General features: G+C 35.6%; 1 protein-coding gene across 5 annotated transcripts in view; it reads left to right on the top strand.

Moving 5' to 3' along the window:
* LOC144444525 (5'-3' exoribonuclease 1-like) overlaps positions 1 to 25,271 on the top strand; it is a 122,429-nt gene that overhangs the window by 49,600 nt on the left and 47,558 nt on the right. For all 5 annotated transcript variants that reach the window (XR_013481853.1, XR_013481854.1, XR_013481851.1 and 2 more), the window contains exons 21-26: positions 2,222 to 2,309; positions 5,736 to 5,849; positions 6,621 to 6,716; positions 8,686 to 8,795; positions 9,746 to 9,898; positions 10,936 to 11,149. Coding sequence is in view for 1 of the 5 variants with exons in the window: in XM_078133968.1 (XP_077990094.1) it covers positions 2,222 to 2,309; positions 5,736 to 5,849; positions 6,621 to 6,716; positions 8,686 to 8,795; positions 9,746 to 9,898; positions 10,936 to 11,149 (775 nt within the window). In the remaining 4 variants the exon portion in view is untranslated. The remainder of the gene's footprint in view (positions 1 to 2,221; positions 2,310 to 5,735; positions 5,850 to 6,620; positions 6,717 to 8,685; positions 8,796 to 9,745; positions 9,899 to 10,935; positions 11,150 to 25,271) is intronic.

The following is a 25,271-nucleotide window of genomic DNA, read 5'->3' as shown; positions in this document are numbered from 1 at the left end:
TCCAAATTTTCCATGTCCAAAGCCAGAACTCAGACATGCTTGAACAGATCTCATTCAAAGTTGGTATTAGCACAGTGTTCTATGACATATATGTGCATATCCATTTTCGTCATGATACAATCCGATATGGCTTCCTGGCAGCCATTTTGTTTGTGAATTTTCCATGTCCAAAGTCATAACTCAGACATGCTTGAACAGATCTCATTCAAAGTGGGTTTTAGCACAGTGTTCTGTGACATGATACATGTACATGTGCATATCCATTTTCAATCTTGATACAATCCGATATGGCTGACAGCCATTTTGTTGGCACAGTTTTCATGTCCAAAGTCATAACTCAGACATGCTTGAACAGAATAGTGATATCAAAAACAACCATATGAGGCCAAACAACATTAACCAGGTTTGAAAATGACAACATAAACTGCCAGTTCCTTAAAACCCAATCATAGTGGGGACTATGTCATTTTCAATGACTTGTTCGTTGAAGGAGGGACTATTTCACTGGACTCTATCCATCCATAATACATAATTTCTCTGACATGCAATAACATGATTTCATTCAAATCTGGCACAAAGGTGACTTATCACATGGGACATATGCATTTCACTTTGTTTCATGACATGTACAAACTTGATTGAATGGTGACCACATTTATAGTTAATCAAAAACTGTAATACATTCTAGTGTCTACTAAATATACACACATAATTTACTTTTGATGCTCATTTAACTTTTTATTAAGTGGCAGTCATATTTTTAGTGAAAGTCAAATTAAATGTGAGATCTATGATTTGATATGTGACCCAGGAATGATACAATTACTCTTACTAGACAGTCAATTCATATGACAAATCACATCTGACAACACAGACACAGTAATCTAATGTGTAAACTAAGTGACAAGTCACATCTGACAACACAGACACAGTAATCTAATGTGTAAACTAAGTGACAAATCACATCTGACAACACAGACACAGTAGTCTAATGTGTAAACTAAGTGACAAGTCACATCTGACAACACAGACACAGTAATCTAATGTGTAAACTAAGTGACAAGTCACATCTGACAACACAGACACAGTAATCTAATGTGTAAACTAAGTGACAAATCACATCTGACAACACAGACACAGTAATCTAATGTGTAAACTAAGTGACAAATCACATCTGAACACACAGACACAGTAATCTAATGTGTAAACCAAGTGACAAATCACATCTGAACACACAGACACAGTAATCTAATGTGTAAACCAAGTGACAAATCACATCTGACAACACAGACACAGTAATCTAATGTGTAAACTAAGTGACAAATCACATCTGAAAACACAGACACAGTAGTCTAATGTGTAAACCAAGTGACAAATCACATCTGACAACACAAACACAGTAATCTAATGTGTAAACTAAGTGACAAGTCACATCTGACAACACAGACACAGTAATCTAATGTGTAAACTAAGTGACAAATCACATCTGAAAACACAGACACAGTAGTCTAATGTGTAAACCAAGTGACAAATCACATCTGACAACACAAACACAGTAATCTAATGTGTAAACTAAGTGACAAGTCACATCTGACAACACAGACACAGTAATCTAATGTGTAAACCAAGTGACAAATCACATCTGACAACACAGACACAGTAATCTAATGTGTAAACCAAGTGACAAATCACATCTGACAACACAGACACAGTAATCTAATGTGTAAACTAAGTGACAAGTCACATCTGACAACACAGACACAGTAATCTAGTGTGAAAACCAATTGAGAAAATCAGTAGTGCTATAGGGATCGCAACATCATCTAGTAGGCAAGTGAGTAAACATTCAAAAAATGTATGCAAATATCCTAGCAACCATGACCACGCCCATAGCAACAGCCAACTGATCACTTATATTGCAATAATAATATCAGGAAGTGAACAAAAACATACAAAATTGTATGAAAATATATCTAACAACAGGACCACGCCCATAGCAACAACCAAATGATAGCATACATCATAAAGATAGCAACATGGTTGGATAGGCAACTGGATAGTCATTCAGCAGATGAACAGCTATTGTTAGCATGGACTAGCATATGGATAAACAATTTTTAAAAACTGTACAGTTGTGCTACAAAGCCATTGGCAGTATTATTTTAGTACATATATCACATGTTAGTAAATAACTAACATTTGTGTACTGCCTATTGTACAGGTATGTGTGTGGAGCCAATGGAATGATAACATTAGAGAAACAGTGGACACTTCATCCTATACCTTATGCATTGCAGATCTGTGTTAAGGTAAGATTAACATTAGGTCTACACTGCAGATTTGTGTTAAGGTAAGATTAACATTAGGTCTACACTGCAGATTTGTGTTAAGGTAAGATTAACATTAGGTCTACACTGCCGATTTGTGTTAAGGTAAGATTAACATTAGGTCTACACTGCAGATTTGTGTTAAGGTAAGATTAACATTAGGTCTACACTGCAGATTTGTGTTAAGGTAAGATTAACATTAGGTCTACACTGCAGATTTGTGTTAAGGTAAGATTAACATTAGGTCTACACTGCCGATTTGTGTTAAGGTAAGATTAACATTAGGTCTACACTGCAGATTTGTGTTAAGGTAAGATTAACATTAGGGACCGGACAGAATTTACGGCAGGGGGGGGGCCTGGGGAGAAATTGGGGGGGCCATGAAAAAAATGGGAGGCTTGAAGGGGGGGGCCATGAAAATTCTCATGGTTTGAAAGGGGGGGCCGCGAAATATTTTGTCATTGAAAAAAATTAATATGTTAGAAAATTTAGCATTGCATGAGATAGCACTTGATATCGCCTTTAATATTGAATGTCTACACTTTCATTTATGTATTAAAATGGAAGTGTGTACGTTTGTATGTACCTATTTAGTGAAGCATAAAAACACTACTCAAGATTAATTTGATACACCCTGAATTACTCTTATATACTCCAAGTTGTTCACACACACACACACACACACACACACACACACACACACACACACATATGTATACATACATACATACATTTTTAGCACTGTGGAAACAGGTTCAGTGTGTAATTACCATCAAGAATACATATATATATATATATATATATATATATATATATATATATATATATATATATATATATATATATATATATATATATATATATATATATATATATATATATATATATATATATGGTAATATACTAGCATAGGACCTGTAATTTATGTGATTAAAAAGTGACCTTTTGGTGAAAAATGTAAATACAAAAACGTCTGGCCAGATTAATTTAGATAGGTGTTTTATTTCTTTCCTTGACACTATTCTTGAGTTTCACTCTCAGACTCACTAGAGTCTGAAGATGTGAGGCAAGACTTGTCTTTCTTTCTATCTAAAACCAGTGAAATTAAACTATTTCCCTCCTCAGCATCATCAAATGCATCTATCTGTACTAAATATTGTAAAGCATTTAGATGTCTGCGTGGTGTTAAGTGTTTTTTCATCAGTGACTTTGCACTAAAGAAATGGAGAGGTATATGAATACTCTAGTCAATATACATGGTTGGGACCAGAGATAGTAAGAATTCCACAACCTGTACCAGACCCGGACAGTCCAATGCACTATCTTCCAGTTCATAAGTGTCAAACTGTTGACAGTGAAGGAAAGCAGAGAGAGGCAGATGACTGGCAAGTTGGCAACCCAGGTCAAATATCACAAGGAAATTCAGAAAGGGTGAATTGACAACCAAATAATAGGTGAAAGAATTTTCAAAATTATTTTATGTTGATTGCAAACATATTGAAGCATATGTTCAACACCTACAAAACCTAAAGAATGTTTAAGAAATGAGAATGCGTACAAGGTTAAGTCAGAAAAAGGAGAAGAAAATCAAGCCGTACCAGGACTATAATTGGCTTGACTTAGTTGTGCATGGAAAGTTAAGCTCTCTTCAGGTTGCTGAATTAGACAAGTACTTGAAATATCAGCAACTAATACATACATGGTAGGAAGGATGACAAGTTGAAAGCTGTTACATGTGATGTGTTAAGAAGAACTTCAAGAGAGCAACAGAAGTCAGTGATTGAAAAGAACACAGGTGATGAAAGTGAAGAGGACCTGTGTGACAGTGAAGAAGGAGATATTGTTTTAGAAGAAATTCGTAGTGATAGTGACACTGATACATCAAGTACTAGTGACAGTGACAGTGACAGTGAGAGTGACAGCGAATAAAATTAGTCTAGCCATCAAAAAGACCAGGATGGTTCCCTTATTGTTCAAACTAGATCAGGTAGACTGGCTGGATCATGGAAACTTGCCTTTATATAAATTCAAGATTATGAATAAAGGGATTGTATTGCAAAGGCTATTCATCATTGACACTGCACTTCAAGCTTAATGTGAATGGTTTAGAAAACTGTGAGTAATACTCATCTGATCACTGTACAGTGTATTGAATACAATTCTGAATTTGCTGTCCCCATCATGAAGACACAAATGCCTGACACTATAGGTTTAAATATGTATGGTTTTGGAACTGAAAGCATATTGATTACATCTAAGTATTCCACAACATTCTGAATTTCTTTGCACTTTCATAAAGTCACAAATGTCTTACATTTACATGTGTATTGGTAATGCATTTGGTGTAGGAAAGTGAAAGCTATATTTGTTAGACCTCAGTGTGCATAAAATCCTTAGTTTGCTAGCACTTCATGACATCACAAATGTCTGACATTAGATAGTTATTGTGTTATGAGTATAAATAGATATTTGAATACACTATGTAGGTGATGTGATGTCCTTAGATACTCCCCACAAATGTCCCAGTTTTTCACAAATCACGCATGTGAATGTGTGTTTACTCTGTGTCTGTGTTTCTATGTATGTATCAGTGAATGACAGTTAAAACCACCACATCAAATGCCTTGGTATTAAGTGATGACTACTTATGGTGTCTAGTTGGGAAATAAACAAAATGTATAGTCAAAATGTTTTTTGTTTTGTTTTGTTTTTTCTAAAAAACTTCCTCTACAACTACTAAGTTGTTTGGGCTGAAATAGTAACATAATAGTAGTACCAAAAGAAATATTACAGTTGTGCTACAGTAACAAAAAAAATTGTACTCTTTTTAGTTATTGTAAGGGGCAGGATATTGTGCACTTTTTCTCTCTCTTTTTTTTTTTGGGGGGGGGGCCATGAAATTTTTATACTTTTGAAAGGGGGGGCTGTGAAATTTTGGTCACAGTGGATGGGGGGGCCAGGAAAAAAACCAAGTCAGAGATAATTTCTCCCCAGGCCCACCCCCTGCCGTAAATTCTGTCCGGTCCCTTAGGTCTACACTGCCGATCTGTGTTAAGGTAAGATTAACATTAGGTCTACACTGCCGATCTGTGTTAAGGTAAGATTAACATTAGGTCTACACTGCCGATCTGTGTTACGGTAAGATTAACATTAGGTCTACACTGCAGAACTGTGTTAAGGTAAGATTAACATTAGGTCTACACTGCAGATCTGTGTTAAGGTAAGATTAACATTAGGTCTACACTATAGATCTGTATTAAATTGAGATTTACAACGACCCCACTAGGTCTACTCTGTAGATCTGCATTAAATTGAGATTTACAATGACCCTACTAGGTCTACACTATAGATCTGTATGAATGTAAGATTGACAATGACCCTAAAGTGTTAATGTCTTTACCCACACAGGATATTGCTGCATATGATCCATCCTTCACTCAGTTCAAAACACTAGAAGAACTCTTTCCAGCCAAATCAGTTTGTTTCATGCTTGGAACACCACACTATGGATGTATGGGAGAGGTAAGCTTGAATTGACCTTTGACCAAGTTAAGCAGATACTTCAATGTACTGTTAAATCTTATATAGTTGACTGTTCTCACATGGTCAACCTAGAAGCAGTGTTAAGGTGATCCACAGACTCAATTTACCTGTCATATGATACTACACAAGTAAGACCAGTCAATGTGTTCATGTTTAGTAACATTTTCTACATCACATATATCAGCCTGACAGTTATATTCAGGAACTTATGTAGCTCCATTGGAATTACATTGACTTGATGTCAGTCAAGGTCATCCTGAAACAATCTAATCAACCATGTGTCTTGAATATATCAATTGTTATTTCAGAGTTATTTCAGAGTCTTCAGTTTGACACAGAGGCACTATTTAAGATTGTCTTCAAAAAATTGCATAAAAATGATTTTGATGTAACACTGGCATCCACTCCACCTCTAGCTGATGACAGAATATTTGTCTGTCTGGAAAAACATTTAACTATGCACATACGACATCAACATCCACGGGCATTGAATTATAAAGTAGACTTTTGACTAGTGAAATTACTTTGTGCTGAACAGTTCAAAAATGATCAGTGCCATGTGACCTGATGTTGACCAATCAAAACACAAGAAATAGAGGAGGTACATTCACAATACACAATGCATCCCTTTACTTAACATAATTTGGTTATACTCTGCAATGCTAATTTATAACTTGATGTAGATACATGTAGATTTCAGATACTAAATCAGTTTGTCTAATGGTGACTTGTTTCTAATCTATTTCACAGGTCTTAGAAGTTGACAGAAAAGGAGAACCAAGAGTGAGAGTAGCATTCAGTATTCCACCAGAACCCAATTTAGATCAAATTGCCAACAGACAAGGTGTAAGTTAGACATTTTCTTTGTAGTATAATACAACATAGACAAGTGGTGTATTAGCTGATATCACTTTAAACCATGACTGTATGGGCTGTGGTACATATCAACTCCATGACTGTATGGGCTGTGGTACATATCAACTCCATGACTGTATGGGCTGTGGTACATATCAACTCCATGACTGTATGGGTTGTGGTACATATCAACTCCATGACTGTATGGGTTGTGGTACATATCAACTCCATGACTGTATGGGCTGTGGTACATATCAACTCCATGACTGTATGGGTTGTGGTACATATCAACTCCATGTCATTTGAAAACTCCCTACAAGCCCTTTGCTGTGTGTCTACTGTATCAGATACTTTCATTTGATGTGGACACTTTTGAGTTCATATCCCTGCATGTCTTTGCTTTTTTAGCACTGCTGTCCTTGACAGCTGAGCAGAGCTTATAGCTTTATACCTTGATTCTATGTCATCTGTCTTCCATCATTTGTCATCTTTTCCTATATTTCGTCTTCTCTGAATCCGAATTTCAAATTTCTTGATTGTTTTGATGTGCATGTCCCTTGGGTGTACCCATTTAGATTTGTTCATGCCAAGTTCATGTGTAATTTTGTGTTTTTGGCAGATTTGGGGTCATTTGTCATCGGTTCATTGGCTGGGAAAAATCAATTCTACCATGATGAACAATAAGTAGTGAATAATTTGCACCAATCATGGAATCAGGACATTTCTTTTGAAGCCATAAGCTAATGACACAGGCATTGGTAAAGCTTAGTTTGAGAGAGGACAATTTAAGGGGGGGGGGGGGAAGAAACAGCAGTCATGGCGAAAATAAGAGAAGTCAGGATACAATGATTTACCTTGGAGGGGGAAGATACAATGTACCTCCATACACAGGGGTCTATTTAAATAACAGTGGATACAGTAATTTACCTTGGAGGTAGAAGATACAATGTACCTCCATACACAGGGGTCTATTTAAATAACAGTGGATACAGTAATTTACCTTGGAGGTAGAAGATACAATGTACCTCCATACACAGGGGTCTATTCAAATAACAGTGAATACAGTAATTTACCTTGGAAGTAGAAGATAAAGTGTACCTCCATACACAGGGGTCTATTCAAATAACAGTGGATACAGTAATTTACCTTGGAGGTAGAAGATACAATATACCTCCATACACAGGGGTCTATTCAAATAACAGTGGATACAGTAATTTACCTTGGACATACAAGATACAATGTACTCTAATACACAGGGGTGTATTCAAGTGTCATGGTTCCTAGCCAGAACAATGTCCAACGTTGTTATATTGAATAGGGATTCAGTCTGATCGAAATAATACATCATGATATGAATGAACAATCATTACGAACTACAAAATAAGCCCCACCCATGCATTTCACAACTCTAAATAGTAGAAAGAAAAAGGAAAATTAGTCTTGGACAAATTTGTTGGGGGTGTGGCCTATGAGGATTTCCTTAAAATTTGAAACAATTGAAAACAAACCATGATATGTTGAATGACATATGATATTTTTGTTTGACAGATAACATGTTATGTGATCTTTTGATTGACAGATGATATTGTGATTGACAGATGACATAATATATTTTGAGTGACAGATGACATAATATATTTTGATTGACAGATGACATAAAATATAATATTTGGATTGCCAGATGACACATAATATCTGTTGATTGACAGGTGACATTATAATATTTTGATTGACAGATGACACATAATTTGATATTTTGATTGACAGGTGATTATAATATTTTGAGTGACATGACATAATATGATATTTTGATTGACAGATGACATAATATATTTTGATTGACAAATGACTTATGATATTTTGATTGACAGATGACATTACATTTTGATTGACAGATGACATAATATGACATTTTGATTGACAAGTGACACATTATATGATTCAATTATTTGATTGACAGAGATTACAAGAAAGGTATCAACCAGGTTATGTGTTGGCACAGAGATTGGGTATATCAAGTCATCTAGTGTCCAGGATCACAGGGACATTCTTTATTCTGAGAGGTTCAAGGTAAAAATGCTGTAATGATGACATTAATTACAATTATACATGTACTACATTTTACTTCACTGAGAGTGCTAAGTTTTTGATAAGAAAACATACAAATGTCAGAAATGGCAATATGTTGTAAATTACTGTGCACCATGTCATACTACCTTTACTGTGTCATAACTTTCCGTGCACCATGTCATACTACCTTTACTGTGTCATAACTTTCTGTGCACAATGTCATACTGCCTTCACTGTGTCATAACTTTCTGTGCACCATGTCATACTACCTTTACTGTGTCATAACTTTCTGTGCACCATGTCATACTGCCTTCACTGTGTCATAACTTTCCTTGCACCATGTCATACTACCTTCACTGTGTCATAACAGTCTGTGCACCATATCATACTACCTTCACTGTGTCATAACTTTCTGTGCACCATGTCATACTACCTTTACTGTGTCATAACAGTCTGTGCACCATATCATACTACCTTTACTGTGTCATAACTTTCTGTGCACCAATACTACCTTTACTGTGTCATAACTTTATGTGCACCATGTCATACTACCTTTACTGTGTCATAACTTTCTGTGCACCATGTCATACTGCCTTCACTGTGTCATAACTTTCTGTGCACCATGTCATACTGCCTTCACTGTGTCATAACTTTCTGTGCACCATGTCATACTACCTTTACTGTTTCATAACTTTCTGTGCACCATGTCATACTACCTTTACTGTTTCATAACTTTCTGTGCACCATGTCATACTACCTTTACTGTGTCATAACTTTCTGTGCACCATGTCATACTACCTTTACTGTGTCATAACTTTCTGTGCACCATGTCATACTACCTTTACTGTGTCATAACTTTCTGTGCACCATGGTTTATGTACATGTACATGGGTTACCTTCCTCATTTCATTAGATAATACTACCGGGGGATACTTTCTTTCTATTTGTAGGAATGATATGGGTACATATAAAGTAAACGTAGGTCTGAATCTGAAGTTCAACAAAAGAAATAAAGAAGTTCCTGGGTTTACCAAGAAAGAAGAGGATGGTAATTGGACATACTCAATGAAGTCACAGGATGTTATTGCCCAATACATTCAAAAGTAAGAAGTTGTTAGAACCCAGTCTTACCATGGTTTTACATAAGTTTGGGTTTTTTGTTCCTTGAAACCCAGTGTAAAAAAAATTGGGGGGGGGGGGGGGGGTAAACCATTACTTAAATGGGAATTTGTGCAAATCAAAAGGGGTTACACTTGGGTAAAAAATATAGGATATTTTGAAGGAAAAAACGAAACAAACTGATGTACAAATTAGCTCAAAATATGTGACTCTTTGATGAAAATTCTTTAAATTCCAAAATGAATTATGGACTGATATGTGTAGAGCTAGAGGAAGAACTATGTAGACACAATCTGTGATAAGTGTGTCTGCTAAGGGTGGTAAGCAGATAAAATCTATCAGGTTCCCTACCAGTGTGTCTGCTAAGGGTGGTAAGCAAATAAAATCTATCAGGTTCCCTACCAGTGTGTCTGCTAAGGGTGGTAAGCAAATAAAATCTATCAGGTTCCCTACCAGTGTGTCTGCTAAGGGTGGTAAGCAGATAAAATCTATCAGGTTCCCTACCAGTGTGTCTGCTAAGGGTGGTAAGCAGATAAAATCTATCAGGTTCCCTACCAGTGTGTCTGCTAAGGGTTGGTAAGCAGATAAAATCTACTGGGGTTCCCTACCAGTGTGTCTGCTAAGGGTGGTAAGCAGATAAAATCTATCAGGTTCCCTACCAGTGTGTCTGCTAAGGGTGGTAAGCAGGCAAAATATATCAGGTTCCCTACCAGTGTGTCTGCTAAGGGGTGGTAAGCAGATAAAATCTATCAGGTTCCCTACCAGTGTGTCTGCTAAGGGTTGGTAAGCAGATAAAATCTACTGGGGTTCCCTACCAGTGTGTTTGCTAAGGGTGGTAAGCAGATAAAATCTACCGGGGTTCCCCAGTCATTTTACCAGGGTTCCCAACCAGTGTTTTTGCTTTCAACATTTGGAAATTAACACATAAACTGCATTTTTGCTACAATGCCATTGGCACTATTTTCTGTTTCTATTCTATTTTAAATTTGATTATGTAACTAGATATGATGTCTCTCTGCAGATTTCCAGAACTGTTTGATCATGTCGCCAAAAATGCACAAAATGACATGTTTTATGAGGAAGATGTGTTTGGACCAAATTCAAACAGATCATCAGAAATAACAGAGTGGTTAAAAACATTGGCATGTTACAATGTGGAGCAGGTACAGTCTGGCTACAAATCATTGGATGACACTGTTGTCAAAGCTATTGTACAAGAAATAGAGAAGTTGAAGGTAAGTATGTAACCATAACAACCACATTTCATCATTATTTTACTCTGAGTAATAGTGTATTATGACAGCTGCTCCTCTCCCCATCCCCTCCCTCACCACCTCCCCCACGAATTGTCTTACAACTGGTGTATTAATCACACAACTGCATACTAGTAATATATTCTACTTTGATCTCATACTGATATACCATCAATGTAGCACAATAAATTGTAGCATGGGTAAATTGTTTATGATGGGTATGAAAGGAAAACAAGTCTGTTTGTCTACGGTTGAAAATAGCTTTATTATCCAGGTATGTCAGACATACATGTTGTACCTCAACGTTTCGGCCATACACAGATGACCTTCTTCAGGGAATCTAAAAATGAATGAAATAAGAAAGTATACATAGATGAAACATATTCAGATACAATGGCATAAAATATATTGACTGCATGATACAAAAAGGTCAGTACCAGGAAAAGGGTAAAACACCATAACAATAGAAAGTAGCAGAATAAAATGTAATAAATGAAATAAACAACTCATCTGTATATAAAACCTATGACAGAACAATAAAATGGTGGGGTATCAGAAGGTAAAAACAGGCAGTAAAAAACTTACATAGTTGGAGCCACGAGGAATGGCTTGTGCCTGGATGGAAGTAAGGTGGTAATGATAGTAATAGAAAATGTGAAAAATACTCTCTACAGTGCAACAATGGAAGAATGCAGGTGGTGTGCTAAGGATGATGGGAAGTTTACCAGTCCTTTTTATTTATACCATTGGGACAGAGGGTGTCTAAATCAGTAATGAATTTGAGTTCAAGTTTTCTGATTTTGTCTTTCTTTGAAAATATTTTGCAGAGTGTGGTAAATTGAAAGTTGTTAATATGGTGTCCATTGCTATTAAAATGATCTGACACTAAAATATCCTTGTTAGACTTTATGCTGTATAAATGATCTGACACTAAAATATCCTTGTTAGACTTTATGCTGTATAAATGTTGGTAGATGTGTTTATGATGTACATTTTGTTGCGTTTATTACAGATGATGGCATCGATTAGATTCCATGTATAACAGGACATATTTCCAGTAATTTGAAATGTTTTGTTAGTCACTTTATTGGTGATTTGGCCGTTGGTTGGAGAAATCATATATTTGCATTGATTGCAGTTGTCATATGACACACTTGTTCCCACTGCGTCTAAGTTTCACGTTGTAGTGGTGACTCTGGCTTTAGGAGGAGCTTTTTGAGGTTCGTTGGTTGGCAGTATGCGACGACCAGGAATTCCTTGAATGTACTGCTTGTCACTGGTTGGATTGGAATATGCTCCAATGTTTCCTTATGATCATGGGCATATGTAGTAAAGGAGGGTTGTAGGTAACAACAAGCGGTGTACGTCGGTTGGGTTTGAATTTTGAGTCGGTAGTCGGTTGAATAAGGCGTTGTCGATCAGTGTTTCTTGCTTTATTTATGGATTTCGAGATTGTGGATTCTTTGTAGTTCCAAATGTGAGATGAGTCATTAGTTTAGGAGCAGATGCGATGATAGTGTAATGCTTGACTCCACGGGATCGACTTGAAGGTATGATAAGGGTTTGTCTGTTGGTTTGTTGTAGACCATGGTGTGAATTCTATTATCTTGTAGTATCATAAGAGTTCCTAGGAATGAAAGTTCCTTATCACTGTGTTCCATTGTGAAGTATAGTGTTGGGTGGATGGAGTTGCAGAAATCGCGGAATTCTAGTAGTTAAGCCCATATGTTGCCACAAGTATCGGATGTCATCAATGAATCGCTTCCAGTTATTTGGTTTGAATGTGGAGGTGGTTAAAATTTGATTTTCTAATTTCCCCATAAGAATATTTACATATGTAGGAGCGACTTTGCTACCCATAGCTGTGCCACACACTTGGAGGTAGTTGTTTAGTTGCCTCCAATCAAATGTACGGTACTATAATTTTAGTTGCCTCCAATCAAATGTACTGTACTATAATTTTGAAATAAAGAAGTAGTAGTCTATCATGAAATGTGATTTATTTATATAAAAAATCTAGTACATATGTTATTGTGTGACTTTCTGTACTTGGTTGTTACTTATCAATGAGTTTTGTATAACTTATCAATGAGTCTTGTACAACTTATCAGTGAATCTTGTACAACTTATCAGTGAGTCTTGTACAACTTATCAGTGAGTCTTGTACAACTTATCAGTGAATCTTGTACAACTTATCAATGAGTTTTGTACAACTTATCAGTGAATCTTGTACAACTTATCAATGAGTTTTGTACAACTTATCAATGAGTCTTGTACAACTTATCAGTGAATCTTGTACAACTTATCAATGAGTCTTGTACAACTTATCAATGAGTCTTGTACAACTTATCAATGAGTCTTGTACAACTTATCAGTGAGTCTTGTACAACTTATCAGTGAGTCTTGTACAACTTACCAATGAGTCTTGTACAACTTACCAATGAGTCTTGTACAGCTTATCAGTGAGTCTTGTACAACTTATCAATGAGTCTTGTACAACTTACCAATGAGTCTTGTACAACTTATCAGTGAGTCTTGTACAACTTATCAATGAGTCTTGTACAACTTATCAGTGAGTCTTGTACAACTTATCAATGAGTCTTGTACAACTTATCAGTGAGTCTTGTACAACTTATCAGTGAGTCTTGTACAACTTACCAATGAGTCTTGTACAACTTATCGGTGAATCTTGTACAACTTATCAGTGAGTCTTGTACAACTTATCAGTGAATCTTGTACAACTTATCAGTGAGTCTTGTACAACTTATCAGTGAGTCTTATACAACTTATCAGTGAGTCTTGTACAACTTATCAGTGAGTCTTATACAACTTATCAGTGAATCTTGTACAACTTATCAATGAGTCTTGTACAACTTACCAATGAGTCTTGTACAACTTACCAATGAGTCTTGTACAACTTATCAGTGAGTCTTGTACAACTTATCAGTGAGTCTTGTACAACTTATCAGTGAGTCTTGTACAACTTATCAGTGAGTCTTGTACAACTTATCAGTGAGTCTTGTACAACTTATCAATGAGTCTTGTACAACTTATCAATGAGTCTTGTACAACTTATCAATGAGTCTTGTACAACTTATCAGTGAGTCTTGTACAACTTATCAGTGAGTCTTGTACAACTTATCAGTGAGTCTTGTACAACTTATCAGTGAATCTTGTACAACTTATCAATGAGTCTTGTACAACTTACCAATGAGTCTTGTACAACTTATCAGTGAGTCTTGTACAACTTATCAGTGAGTCTTGTATAACTTATCAGTGAGTCTTGTACAACTTATCAGTGAATCTTGTACAACTTATCAATGAGTCTTGTACAACTTACCAATGAGTCTTGTACAACTTATCAATGAGTCTTGTACAACTTACCAATGAGTCTTGTACAACTTATCAGTGAGTCTTGTACAACTTATCAATGAGTCTTGTACAACTTATCAGTGAGTCTTGTACAACTTATCAATGAGTCTTGTACAACTTATCAGTGAGTCTTGTACAACTTATCAGTGAGTCTTGTACAACTTACCAATGAGTCTTGTACAACTTATCGGTGAATCTTGTACAACTTATCAGTGAGTCTTGTACAACTTATCAATGAGTCTTGTACAACTTATCAGTGAGTCTTGTACAACTTATCAGTGAGTCTTGTACAGCTTATCAGTGAGTCTTATACAACTTATCAATGAGTCTTGTACAACTTATCAATGAGTCTTGTACAACTTATCAGTGAGTCTTGTACAACTTATCAATGAGTCTTATACAACTTATCAGTGAGTCTTGTACTGCTTATCAATGAGTCTTGTACAACTTATCAATGAGTCTTGTACAACTTATCAGTGAGTCTTGTACAACTTATCAGTGAATCTTGTACAACTTATCAATGAGTCTTGTACAACTTATCAATGAGTCTTGTACAACTTACCAATGAGTCTTGTACAACTTACCAATGAGTCTTGTACAACTTATCAATGAGTCTTGTACAACTTATCAATGAGTCTTGTACAACTTATCAGTGAGTCTTGTACAACTTATCAGTGAGTCTTGTACAACTTATCAATGAGTCTTGTACAGCTTATCAGTGAGTCTTATACAACTTATCAATGAGTCTTGTACAACTTATCAATGAGTCTTGTACAACTTATCAGTGAGTCTTGTACAACTTATCAATGAGTCTTATACAACTTATCAGTGAGTCTTGTACAACTTATCAGTGAGTCTTGTACAGCTTATCAGTGAGTCTTGTACAACTTATCAATGAGTCTTATACAACTTATCAGTGAGTCTTGTACAACTTATCAGTGAGTCTTGTACAACTTATCAATGAGTCTTGTACAACTTATCAGTGAGTCTTGTACAGCTTATCAGTGAGTCTTGTACAACTTATCAATGAGTCTTGTACAACTTATCAGTGAGTCTTGTACAACTTATCAGTGAGTCTTGTACAGCTTATCAGTGAGTCTTGTACAACTTATCAATGAGTCTTGTACAACTTATCAGTGAGTCTTGTACAACTTATCAGTGAGTCTTGTACAGCTTATCAGTGAGTCTTATACAACTTATCAATGAGTCTTGTACAACTTATCAGTGAGTCTTGTACAACTTATCAATGAGTCTTATACAACTTATCAGTGAGTCTTGTACTGCTTATCAATGAGTCTTGTACAACTTATCAGTGAGTCTTGTACAACTTATCAGTGAGTCTTGTACAACTTATCAATGAGTCTTGTACAACTTATCAGTGAGTTTTGTACAACTTATCAGTGAGTCTTGTACAGCTTATCAATGAGTCTTATACAACTTATCAGTGAGTCTTGTACAGCTTATCAATGAGTCTTGTACAACTTATCAATGAGTCTTGTACAACTTATCAGTGAGTCTTGTACTGCTTATCAATGAGTCTTGTACAACTTATCAGTGAGTCTTGTACAACTTATCAGTGAGTCTTGTACAACTTATCAGTGAATCTTGTACAACTTATCAATGAGTCTTGTACAACTTACCAATGAGTCTTGTACAACTTATCAGTGAGTCTTGTACAACTTATCAATGAGTCTTGTACAACTTATCAGTGAGTCTTGTACAACTTATCAGTGAGTCTTGTACAACTTATCAGTGAGTCTTGTACAACTTATCAGTGAGTCTTGTACAACTTATCAGTGAGTCTTGTACAACTTATCAGTGAGTCTTGTACAACTTATCAGTGAGTCTTGTACAACTTATCAGTGAGTCTTGTACAACTTATCAGTGAGTCTTGTACAACTTATCAGTGAGTCTTGTACAACTTATCAGTGAGTCTTGTACAACTTATCAGTGAGTCTTGTACAACTTATCAGTGAGTCTTGTACAACTTATCAGTGAGTCTTGTACAACTTATCAGTGAGTCTTGTACAACTTATCAGTGAGTCTTGTACAACTTATCAGTGAGTCTTGTACAACTTATCAGTGAGTCTTGTACAACTTATCAGTGAGTCTTGTACAACTTATCAATGAGTCTTGTACAACTTATCAGTGAGTCTTGTACAACTTATCAGTGAGTCTTGTACAACTTATCAATGAGTCTTGTACAACTTACCAATGAGTCTTGTACAACTTATCAATGAGTCTTGTACAACTTATCAATGAGTCTTGTACAACTTATCAGTGAATCTTGTACAACTTATCAGTGAATCTTGTACAACTTATCAATGAGTCTTGTACAACTTATCAATGAGTCTTGTACAACTTATCAGTGAGTCTTGTACAACTTATCAATGAGTCTTGTACAACTTATCAGTGAGTCTTGTACAACTTATCAATGAGTCTTGTACAACTTACCAATGAGTCTTGTACAACTTATCAATGAGTCTTGTACAACTTATCAATGAGTCTTGTACAACTTATCAGTGAATCTTGTACAACTTATCAGTGAGTCTTGTACAACTTATCAGTGAGTCTTGTACAACTTATCAATGAGTCTTGTACAACTTACCAATGAGTCTTGTACAACTTATCAATGAGTCTTGTACAACTTATCAATGAGTCTTATACAACTTATCAGTGAGTCTTGTACAACTTATCAGTGAGTCTTGTACAGCTTATCAATGAGTCTTGTACAACTTATCAGTGAGTCTTGTACAGCTTATCAATGAGTCTTATACAACTTATCAATGAGTCTTGTACAACTTATCAATGAGTCTTGTACAACTTATCAGTGAGTCTTGTACAACTTATCAATGAGTCTTGTACAACTTATCAGTGAGTCTTGTACAACTTATCAGTGAGTCTTGTACAACTTACCAATGAGTCTTGTACAACTTACCAATGAGTCTTGTACAACTTATCAGTGAGTCTTGTACAACTTATCAATGAGTCTTGTACAACTTATCAATGAGTCTTGTACAACTTATCAGTGAGTCTTGTACAACTTACCAATGAGTCTTGTACAACTTATCAATGAGTCTTGTACAACTTATCAATGAGTCTTGTACAACTTATCAGTGAGTCTTGTACAACTTACCAATGAGTCTTGTACAACTTATCAATGAGTCTTGTACAACTTATCAGTGAGTCTTGTACAACTTACCAATGAGTCTTGTACAACTTATCAATGAGTCTTGTACAACTTATCAGTGAGTCTTGTACAACTTACCAATGAGTCTTGTACAACTTATCAATGAGTCTTGTACAACTTATCAGAGTCTTGTACAACTTATCAGTGAGTCTTGTACAACTTATCAATGAGTCTTGTACAACTTATCAATGAGTCTTGTACAACTTATCAGTGAGTCTTGTACAACTTATCAATGAGTCTTGTACAACTTATCAATGAGTCTTGTACAACTTATCAGTGAGTCTTGTACAACTTATCAGTGAGTCTTGTACAACTTATCAATGAGTCTTATACAACTTATCAGTGAGTCTTGTACAACTTATCAGTGAGTCTTGTACAACTTATCAATGAGTCTTGTACAACTTATCAATGAGTCTTGTACAACTTATCAGTGAGTCTTGTACAACTTATCAGTGAGTCTTGTACAACTTATCAGTGAGTCTTGTACAACTTATCAGTGAGTCTTGTACAACTTATCAGTGAGTCTTGTACAACTTATCAGTGAGTCTTGTATAACTTATCAATGGGTCTTGTACAACTTACCAATGAGTCTTGTACAACTTATCAGTGAGTCTTGTACAACTTATCAATGAGTCTTGTACAACTTATCAATGAGTCTTGTACAACTTATCAATGAGTCTTGTACAACTTATCAGTGAATCTTGTACAACTTATCAGTGAGTCTTGTACAACTTATCAGTGAGTCTTATACAACTTATCAGTGAGTCTTGTACAACTTATCAGTGAGTCTTGTACAACTTATCAGTGAGTCTTGTACAACTTATCAGTGAGTCTTGTACAACTTATCAGTGAGTCTTGTACAACTTATCAGTGAGTCTTGTACAACTTATCAATGAGTCTTGTACAACTTATCAATGAGTCTTGTACAACTTATCAGTGAGTCTTGTACAACTTATCAGTGAGTCTTGTACAACTTATCAGTGAGTCTTGTACAACTTATCAGTGAATCTTGTACAACTTATCAATGAGTCTTGTACAACTTACCAATGAGTCTTGTACAACTTATCAGTGAGTCTTGTACAACTTATCAGTGAGTCTTGTATAACTTATCAGTGAGTCTTGTACAACTTATCAGTGAATCTTGTACAACTTATCAATGAGTCTTGTACAACTTACCAATGAGTCTTGTACAACTTATCAATGAGTCTTGTACAACTTACCAATGAGTCTTGTACAACTTATCAGTGAGTCTTGTACAACTTATCAATGAGTCTTGTACAACTTATCAGTGAGTCTTGTACAACTTATCAATGAGTCTTGTACAACTTATCAGTGAGTCTTGTACAACTTATCAGTGAGTCTTGTACAACTTACCAATGAGTCTTGTACAACTTATCGGTGAATCTTGTACAACTTATCAGTGAGTCTTGTACAACTTATCAATGAGTCTTGTACAACTTATCAGTGAGTCTTGTACAACTTATCAGTGAGTCTTGTACAGCTTATCAGTGAGTCTTATACAACTTATCAATGAGTCTTGTACAACTTATCAATGAGTCTTGTACAACTTATCAGTGAGTCTTGTACAACTTATCAATGAGTCTTATACAACTTATCAGTGAGTCTTGTACTGCTTATCAATGAGTCTTGTACAACTTATCAATGAGTCTTGTACAACTTATCAGTGAGTCTTGTACAACTTATCAGTGAATCTTGTACAACTTATCAATGAGTCTTGTACAACTTATCAATGAGTCTTGTACAACTTACCAATGAGTCTTGTACAACTTACCAATGAGTCTTGTACAACTTATCAATGAGTCTTGTACAACTTATCAATGAGTCTTGTACAACTTATCAGTGAGTCTTGTACAACTTATCAGTGAGTCTTGTACAACTTATCAATGAGTCTTGTACAGCTTATCAGTGAGTCTTATACAACTTATCAATGAGTCTTGTACAACTTATCAATGAGTCTTGTACAACTTATCAGTGAGTCTTGTACAACTTATCAATGAGTCTTATACAACTTATCAGTGAGTCTTGTACAACTTATCAGTGAGTCTTGTACAGCTTATCAGTGAGTCTTGTACAACTTATCAATGAGTCTTATACAACTTATCAGTGAGTCTTGTACAACTTATCAGTGAGTCTTGTACAACTTATCAATGAGTCTTGTACAACTTATCAGTGAGTCTTGTACAGCTTATCAGTGAGTCTTGTACAACTTATCAATGAGTCTTGTACAACTTATCAGTGAGTCTTGTACAACTTATCAGTGAGTCTTGTACAACTTATCAATGAGTCTTGTACAACTTATCAGTGAGTCTTGTACAACTTATCAGTGAGTCTTGTACAGCTTATCAGTGAGTCTTATACAACTTATCAATGAGTCTTGTACAACTTATCAATGAGTCTTGTACAACTTATCAGTGAGTCTTGTACAACTTATCAATGAGTCTTATACAACTTATCAGTGAGTCTTGTACTGCTTATCAATGAGTCTTGTACAACTTATCAGTGAGTCTTGTACAACTTATCAGTGAGTCTTGTACAACTTATCAATGAGTCTTGTACAACGTATCAGTGAGTTTTGTACAACTTATCAGTGAGTCTTGTACAGCTTATCAATGAGTCTTATACAACTTATCAGTGAGTCTTGTACAGCTTATCAATGAGTCTTGTACAACTTATCAATGAGTCTTGTACAACTTATCAGTGAGTCTTGTACTGCTTATCAATGAGTCTTGTACAACTTATCAGTGAGTCTTGTACAACTTATCAGTGAGTCTTGTACAACTTATCAGTGAATCTTGTACAACTTATCAATGAGTCTTGTACAACTTACCAATGAGTCTTGTACAACTTATCAGTGAGTCTTGTACAACTTATCAATGAGTCTTGTACAACTTATCAGTGAGTCTTGTACAACTTATCAGTGAGTCTTGTACAACTTATCAGTGAGTCTTGTACAACTTATCAGTGAGTCTTGTACAACTTATCAGTGAGTCTTGTACAACTTATCAGTGAGTCTTGTACAACTTATCAGTGAGTCTTGTACAACTTATCAGTGAGTCTTGTACAACTTATCAGTGAGTCTTGTACAACTTATCAGTGAGTCTTGTACAACTTATCAGTGAGTCTTGTACAACTTATCAATGAGTCTTGTACAACTTATCAGTGAGTCTTGTACAACTTATCAGTGAGTCTTGTACAACTTATCAGTGAGTCTTGTACAACTTATCAGTGAGTCTTGTACAACTTATCAGTGAGTCTTGTACAACTTATCAGTGAGTCTTGTACAACTTATCAATGAGTCTTGTACAACTTATCAGTGAGTCTTGTACAACTTATCAATGAGTCTTGTACAACTTATCAGTGAGTCTTGTACAACTTATCAGTGAGTCTTGTACAACTTATCAATGAGTCTTGTACAACTTACCAATGAGTCTTGTACAACTTATCAATGAGTCTTGTACAACTTATCAATGAGTCTTGTACAACTTATCAGTGAATCTTGTACAACTTATCAGTGAATCTTGTACAACTTATCAATGAGTCTTGTACAACTTATCAATGAGTCTTGTACAACTTATCAGTGAGTCTTGTACAACTTATCAATGAGTCTTGTACAACTTATCAGTGAGTCTTGTACAACTTATCAATGAGTCTTGTACAACTTACCAATGAGTCTTGTACAACTTATCAATGAGTCTTGTACAACTTATCAATGAGTCTTGTACAACTTATCAGTGAATCTTGTACAACTTATCAGTGAGTCTTGTACAACTTATCAGTGAGTCTTGTACAACTTATCAATGAGTCTTGTACAACTTACCAATGAGTCTTGTACAACTTATCAATGAGTCTTGTACAACTTATCAATGAGTCTTATACAACTTATCAGTGAGTCTTGTACAACTTATCAGTGAGTCTTGTACAGCTTATCAATGAGTCTTGTACAACTTATCAGTGAGTCTTGTACAGCTTATCAATGAGTCTTATACAACTTATCAATGAGTCTTGTACAACTTATCAATGAGTCTTGTACAACTTATCAGTGAGTCTTGTACAACTTATCAATGAGTCTTGTACAACTTATCAGTGAGTCTTGTACAACTTATCAGTGAGTCTTGTACAACTTACCAATGAGTCTTGTACAACTTACCAATGAGTCTTGTACAACTTATCAGTGAGTCTTGTACAACTTATCAATGAGTCTTGTACAACTTATCAATGAGTCTTGTACAACTTATCAGTGAGTCTTGTACAACTTACCAATGAGTCTTGTACAACTTATCAATGAGTCTTGTACAACTTATCAATGAGTCTTGTACAACTTATCAGTGAGTCTTGTACAACTTACCAATGAGTCTTGTACAACTTATCAATGAGTCTTGTACAACTTATCAGTGAGTCTTGTACAACTTACCAATGAGTCTTGTACAACTTATCAATGAGTCTTGTACAACTTATCAGTGAGTCTTGTACAACTTACCAATGAGTCTTGTACAACTTATCAATGAGTCTTGTACAACTTATCAGAGTCTTGTACAACTTATCAGTGAGTCTTGTACAACTTATCAATGAGTCTTGTACAACTTATCAGTGAGTCTTGTACAACTTATCAATGAGTCTTGTACAACTTATCAATGAGTCTTGTACAACTTATCAGTGAGTCTTGTACAACTTATCAGTGAGTCTTGTACAACTTATCAATGAGTCTTGTACAACTTATCAATGAGTCTTGTACAACTTATCAATGAGTCTTGTACAACTTATCAGTGAGTCTTGTACAACTTATCAGTGAGTCTTGTACAACTTATCAATGAGTCTTGTACAACTTATCAGTGAGTCTTGTACAACTTATCAGTGAGTCTTGTATAACTTATCAATGGGTCTTGTACAACTTACCAATGAGTCTTGTACAACTTATCAGTGAGTCTTGTACAACTTATCAATGAGTCTTGTACAACTTATCAATGAGTCTTGTACAACTTATCAATGCGTCTTGTACAACTTATCAGTGAGTCTTGTACAACTTATCAGTGAGTCTTGTATAACTTATCAATGGGTCTTGTACAACTTACCAATGAGTCTTGTACAACTTATCAGTGAGTCTTGTACAACTTATCAATGAGTCTTGTACAACTTATCAATGAGTCTTGTACAACTTATCAATGAGTCTTGTACAACTTATCAGTGAGTCTTGTACAACTTATCAGTGAGTCTTGTACAACTTATCAGTGAGTCTTGTACAACTTATCAGTGAGTCTTGTACAACTTATCAATGAGTCTTGTACAACTTATCAGTGAGTCTTGTACAACTTATCAGTGAGTCTTGTACAACTTATCAGTGAGTCTTGTACAACTTATCAGTGAGTCTTGTACAACTTATCAGTGAGTCTTGTACAACTTATCAATGAGTCTTGTACAACTTATCAATGAGTCTTGTACAACTTATCAGTGAGTCTTGTACAACTTATCAGTGAGTCTTGTACAACTTATCAGTGAGTCTTGTACAACTTATCAGTGAGTCTTGTATAACTTATCAATGGGTCTTGTACAACTTACCAATGAGTCTTGTACAACTTATCAGTGAGTCTTGTACAACTTACCAATGAGTCTTGTACAACTTACCAATGAGTCTTGTACAACTTATCAGTGAGTCTTGTACAACTTACCAATGAGTCTTGTACAACTTATCAATGAGTCTTGTACAACTTATCAGTGAGTCTTGTACAACTTATCAGTGAGTCTTGTACAACTTATCAATGAGTCTTGTACAACTTACCAATGAGTCTTGTACAACTTATCAATGAGTCTTGTACAACTTATCAATGAGTCTTGTACAACTTATCAATGAGTCTTGTACAACTTACCAATGAGTCTTGTACAACTTATATGCTTTATTCAAAGTACCGTGGCCACCGGCCTAACGTACAGAAATCAGTGTATACAAAAAACTGCTAGTGTAGAGGTTTGTTGTGACATTCAGCAATGGTACATACAAATCCACATAATAATAATAGCAAATACAACCAAAATTAGTCTATCATACTTTGGCGTAAACGGAAAGCAAAAAATACAAACTTTGCTAAATTATTCTGAGTATGAACATGATTTGTTCTCATCAAAGAATAAAATTTAAATTGCGAAGGAGGCTGAAAGAAATATTGTGGAATATACAATTCTCTCAATTGTTGATATACAGGGCATATTAAACAAAAATGAAATTCATCTTCAATGAAATTACCAATGTTACAAAAAATACATATTCTTCTATCTCTAGGTACACCGTCTCTCCTTCCCTTTTCTATCGCTAAATTATGATTAGAAGCTCTAAATCTACAAAGAGTTGTTCGAAATATCATCTTATCGATATTTGACAGATAACTTTCATATTGCAGAAGAGATTTGAAATGTTTGTATGTGTCTAGTTTTGGACTTTCTGACAAGCCATTGACCCAACCCTGACCATCTATATCACGACATCTCTGCTTGAAGAGATTTAAAAATAAACGTTCATCTCCCACTCCTTGCATAATCCATACCTCCCCAAATCCATACGAAAATAATAGATTTTTGACGTGCAGTGCCCAACAGTTCCGTCCATTTTCAGCCATATTGACTTGATACAGGTAACAATGATGAACATACCTAGAATCGTCCATATTTAATATATGCAACCAATACTTAATTATCCTTACAAACATATTAACCTTGAGAGAAAAACGCCCAAGTTCCCCAGTAACAATGAGATTGGATGTGTTACTGTAAAGACGCAACACATAACGGCAAAATTTGAATTGCACTCGCTCAATATCTACAGCTTTGTGAAAGCCCCAAATTTCACTTCCGTATAGAAGGATGGGAAGGATTTTTGTATCAAACACTTTCATTAAAACATTGATCGGTATTTCTCCAAATCTACTTAAAGATGATTTCAAATTAATCAAAGCCTTACACGCTTGATCGGACAAAGACTTCTGTGCTTTATACCAACTGTCCCCACTTGAAAAGAAAAGTCCAAGATATCTATAAACTTATCAATGAGTCTTGTACAACTTATCAATGAGCCTTGTACAAATTCTGACAACTATCCTATATTGGGAAATGAAACCACATCATTCATTAATTACTATACTCATCCTCCTGCACTTAGGACAAGTAATGTACACAGACACAGACACACACACACACAGACACACACACACACACACACACACACACACACACACACACACACACACACACACACACACACACACACACACACACACACACACACACACGAATGCAAGTCATCTGTTTTATTAGTCCCTGCCGGACGAAGTCCAGGACGGGGACTTATGGATTAGGTTCCGTCTGTCCGTGCGTCCGTCCGTCTGTCTGTTCAAACTTTGTACAGGGGCAGCATACAATGGCATACATATGCACGTCAATTTGTTTCATGATATGATCCAATATGGCCGCCTAGCAGCCATTTTGTTTGCAAATTTTCCCTGTCTAAAGCCATAACTCAGACATGCTTGAAAAGAT

Source organism: Glandiceps talaboti, chromosome 13 (assembly GCF_964340395.1).
Source record: "Glandiceps talaboti chromosome 13, keGlaTala1.1, whole genome shotgun sequence".
Taxonomy (NCBI): Eukaryota; Metazoa; Hemichordata; class Enteropneusta; family Spengelidae; genus Glandiceps; species Glandiceps talaboti.
This window is presented reverse-complemented; position numbering and strand designations above follow the sequence as displayed.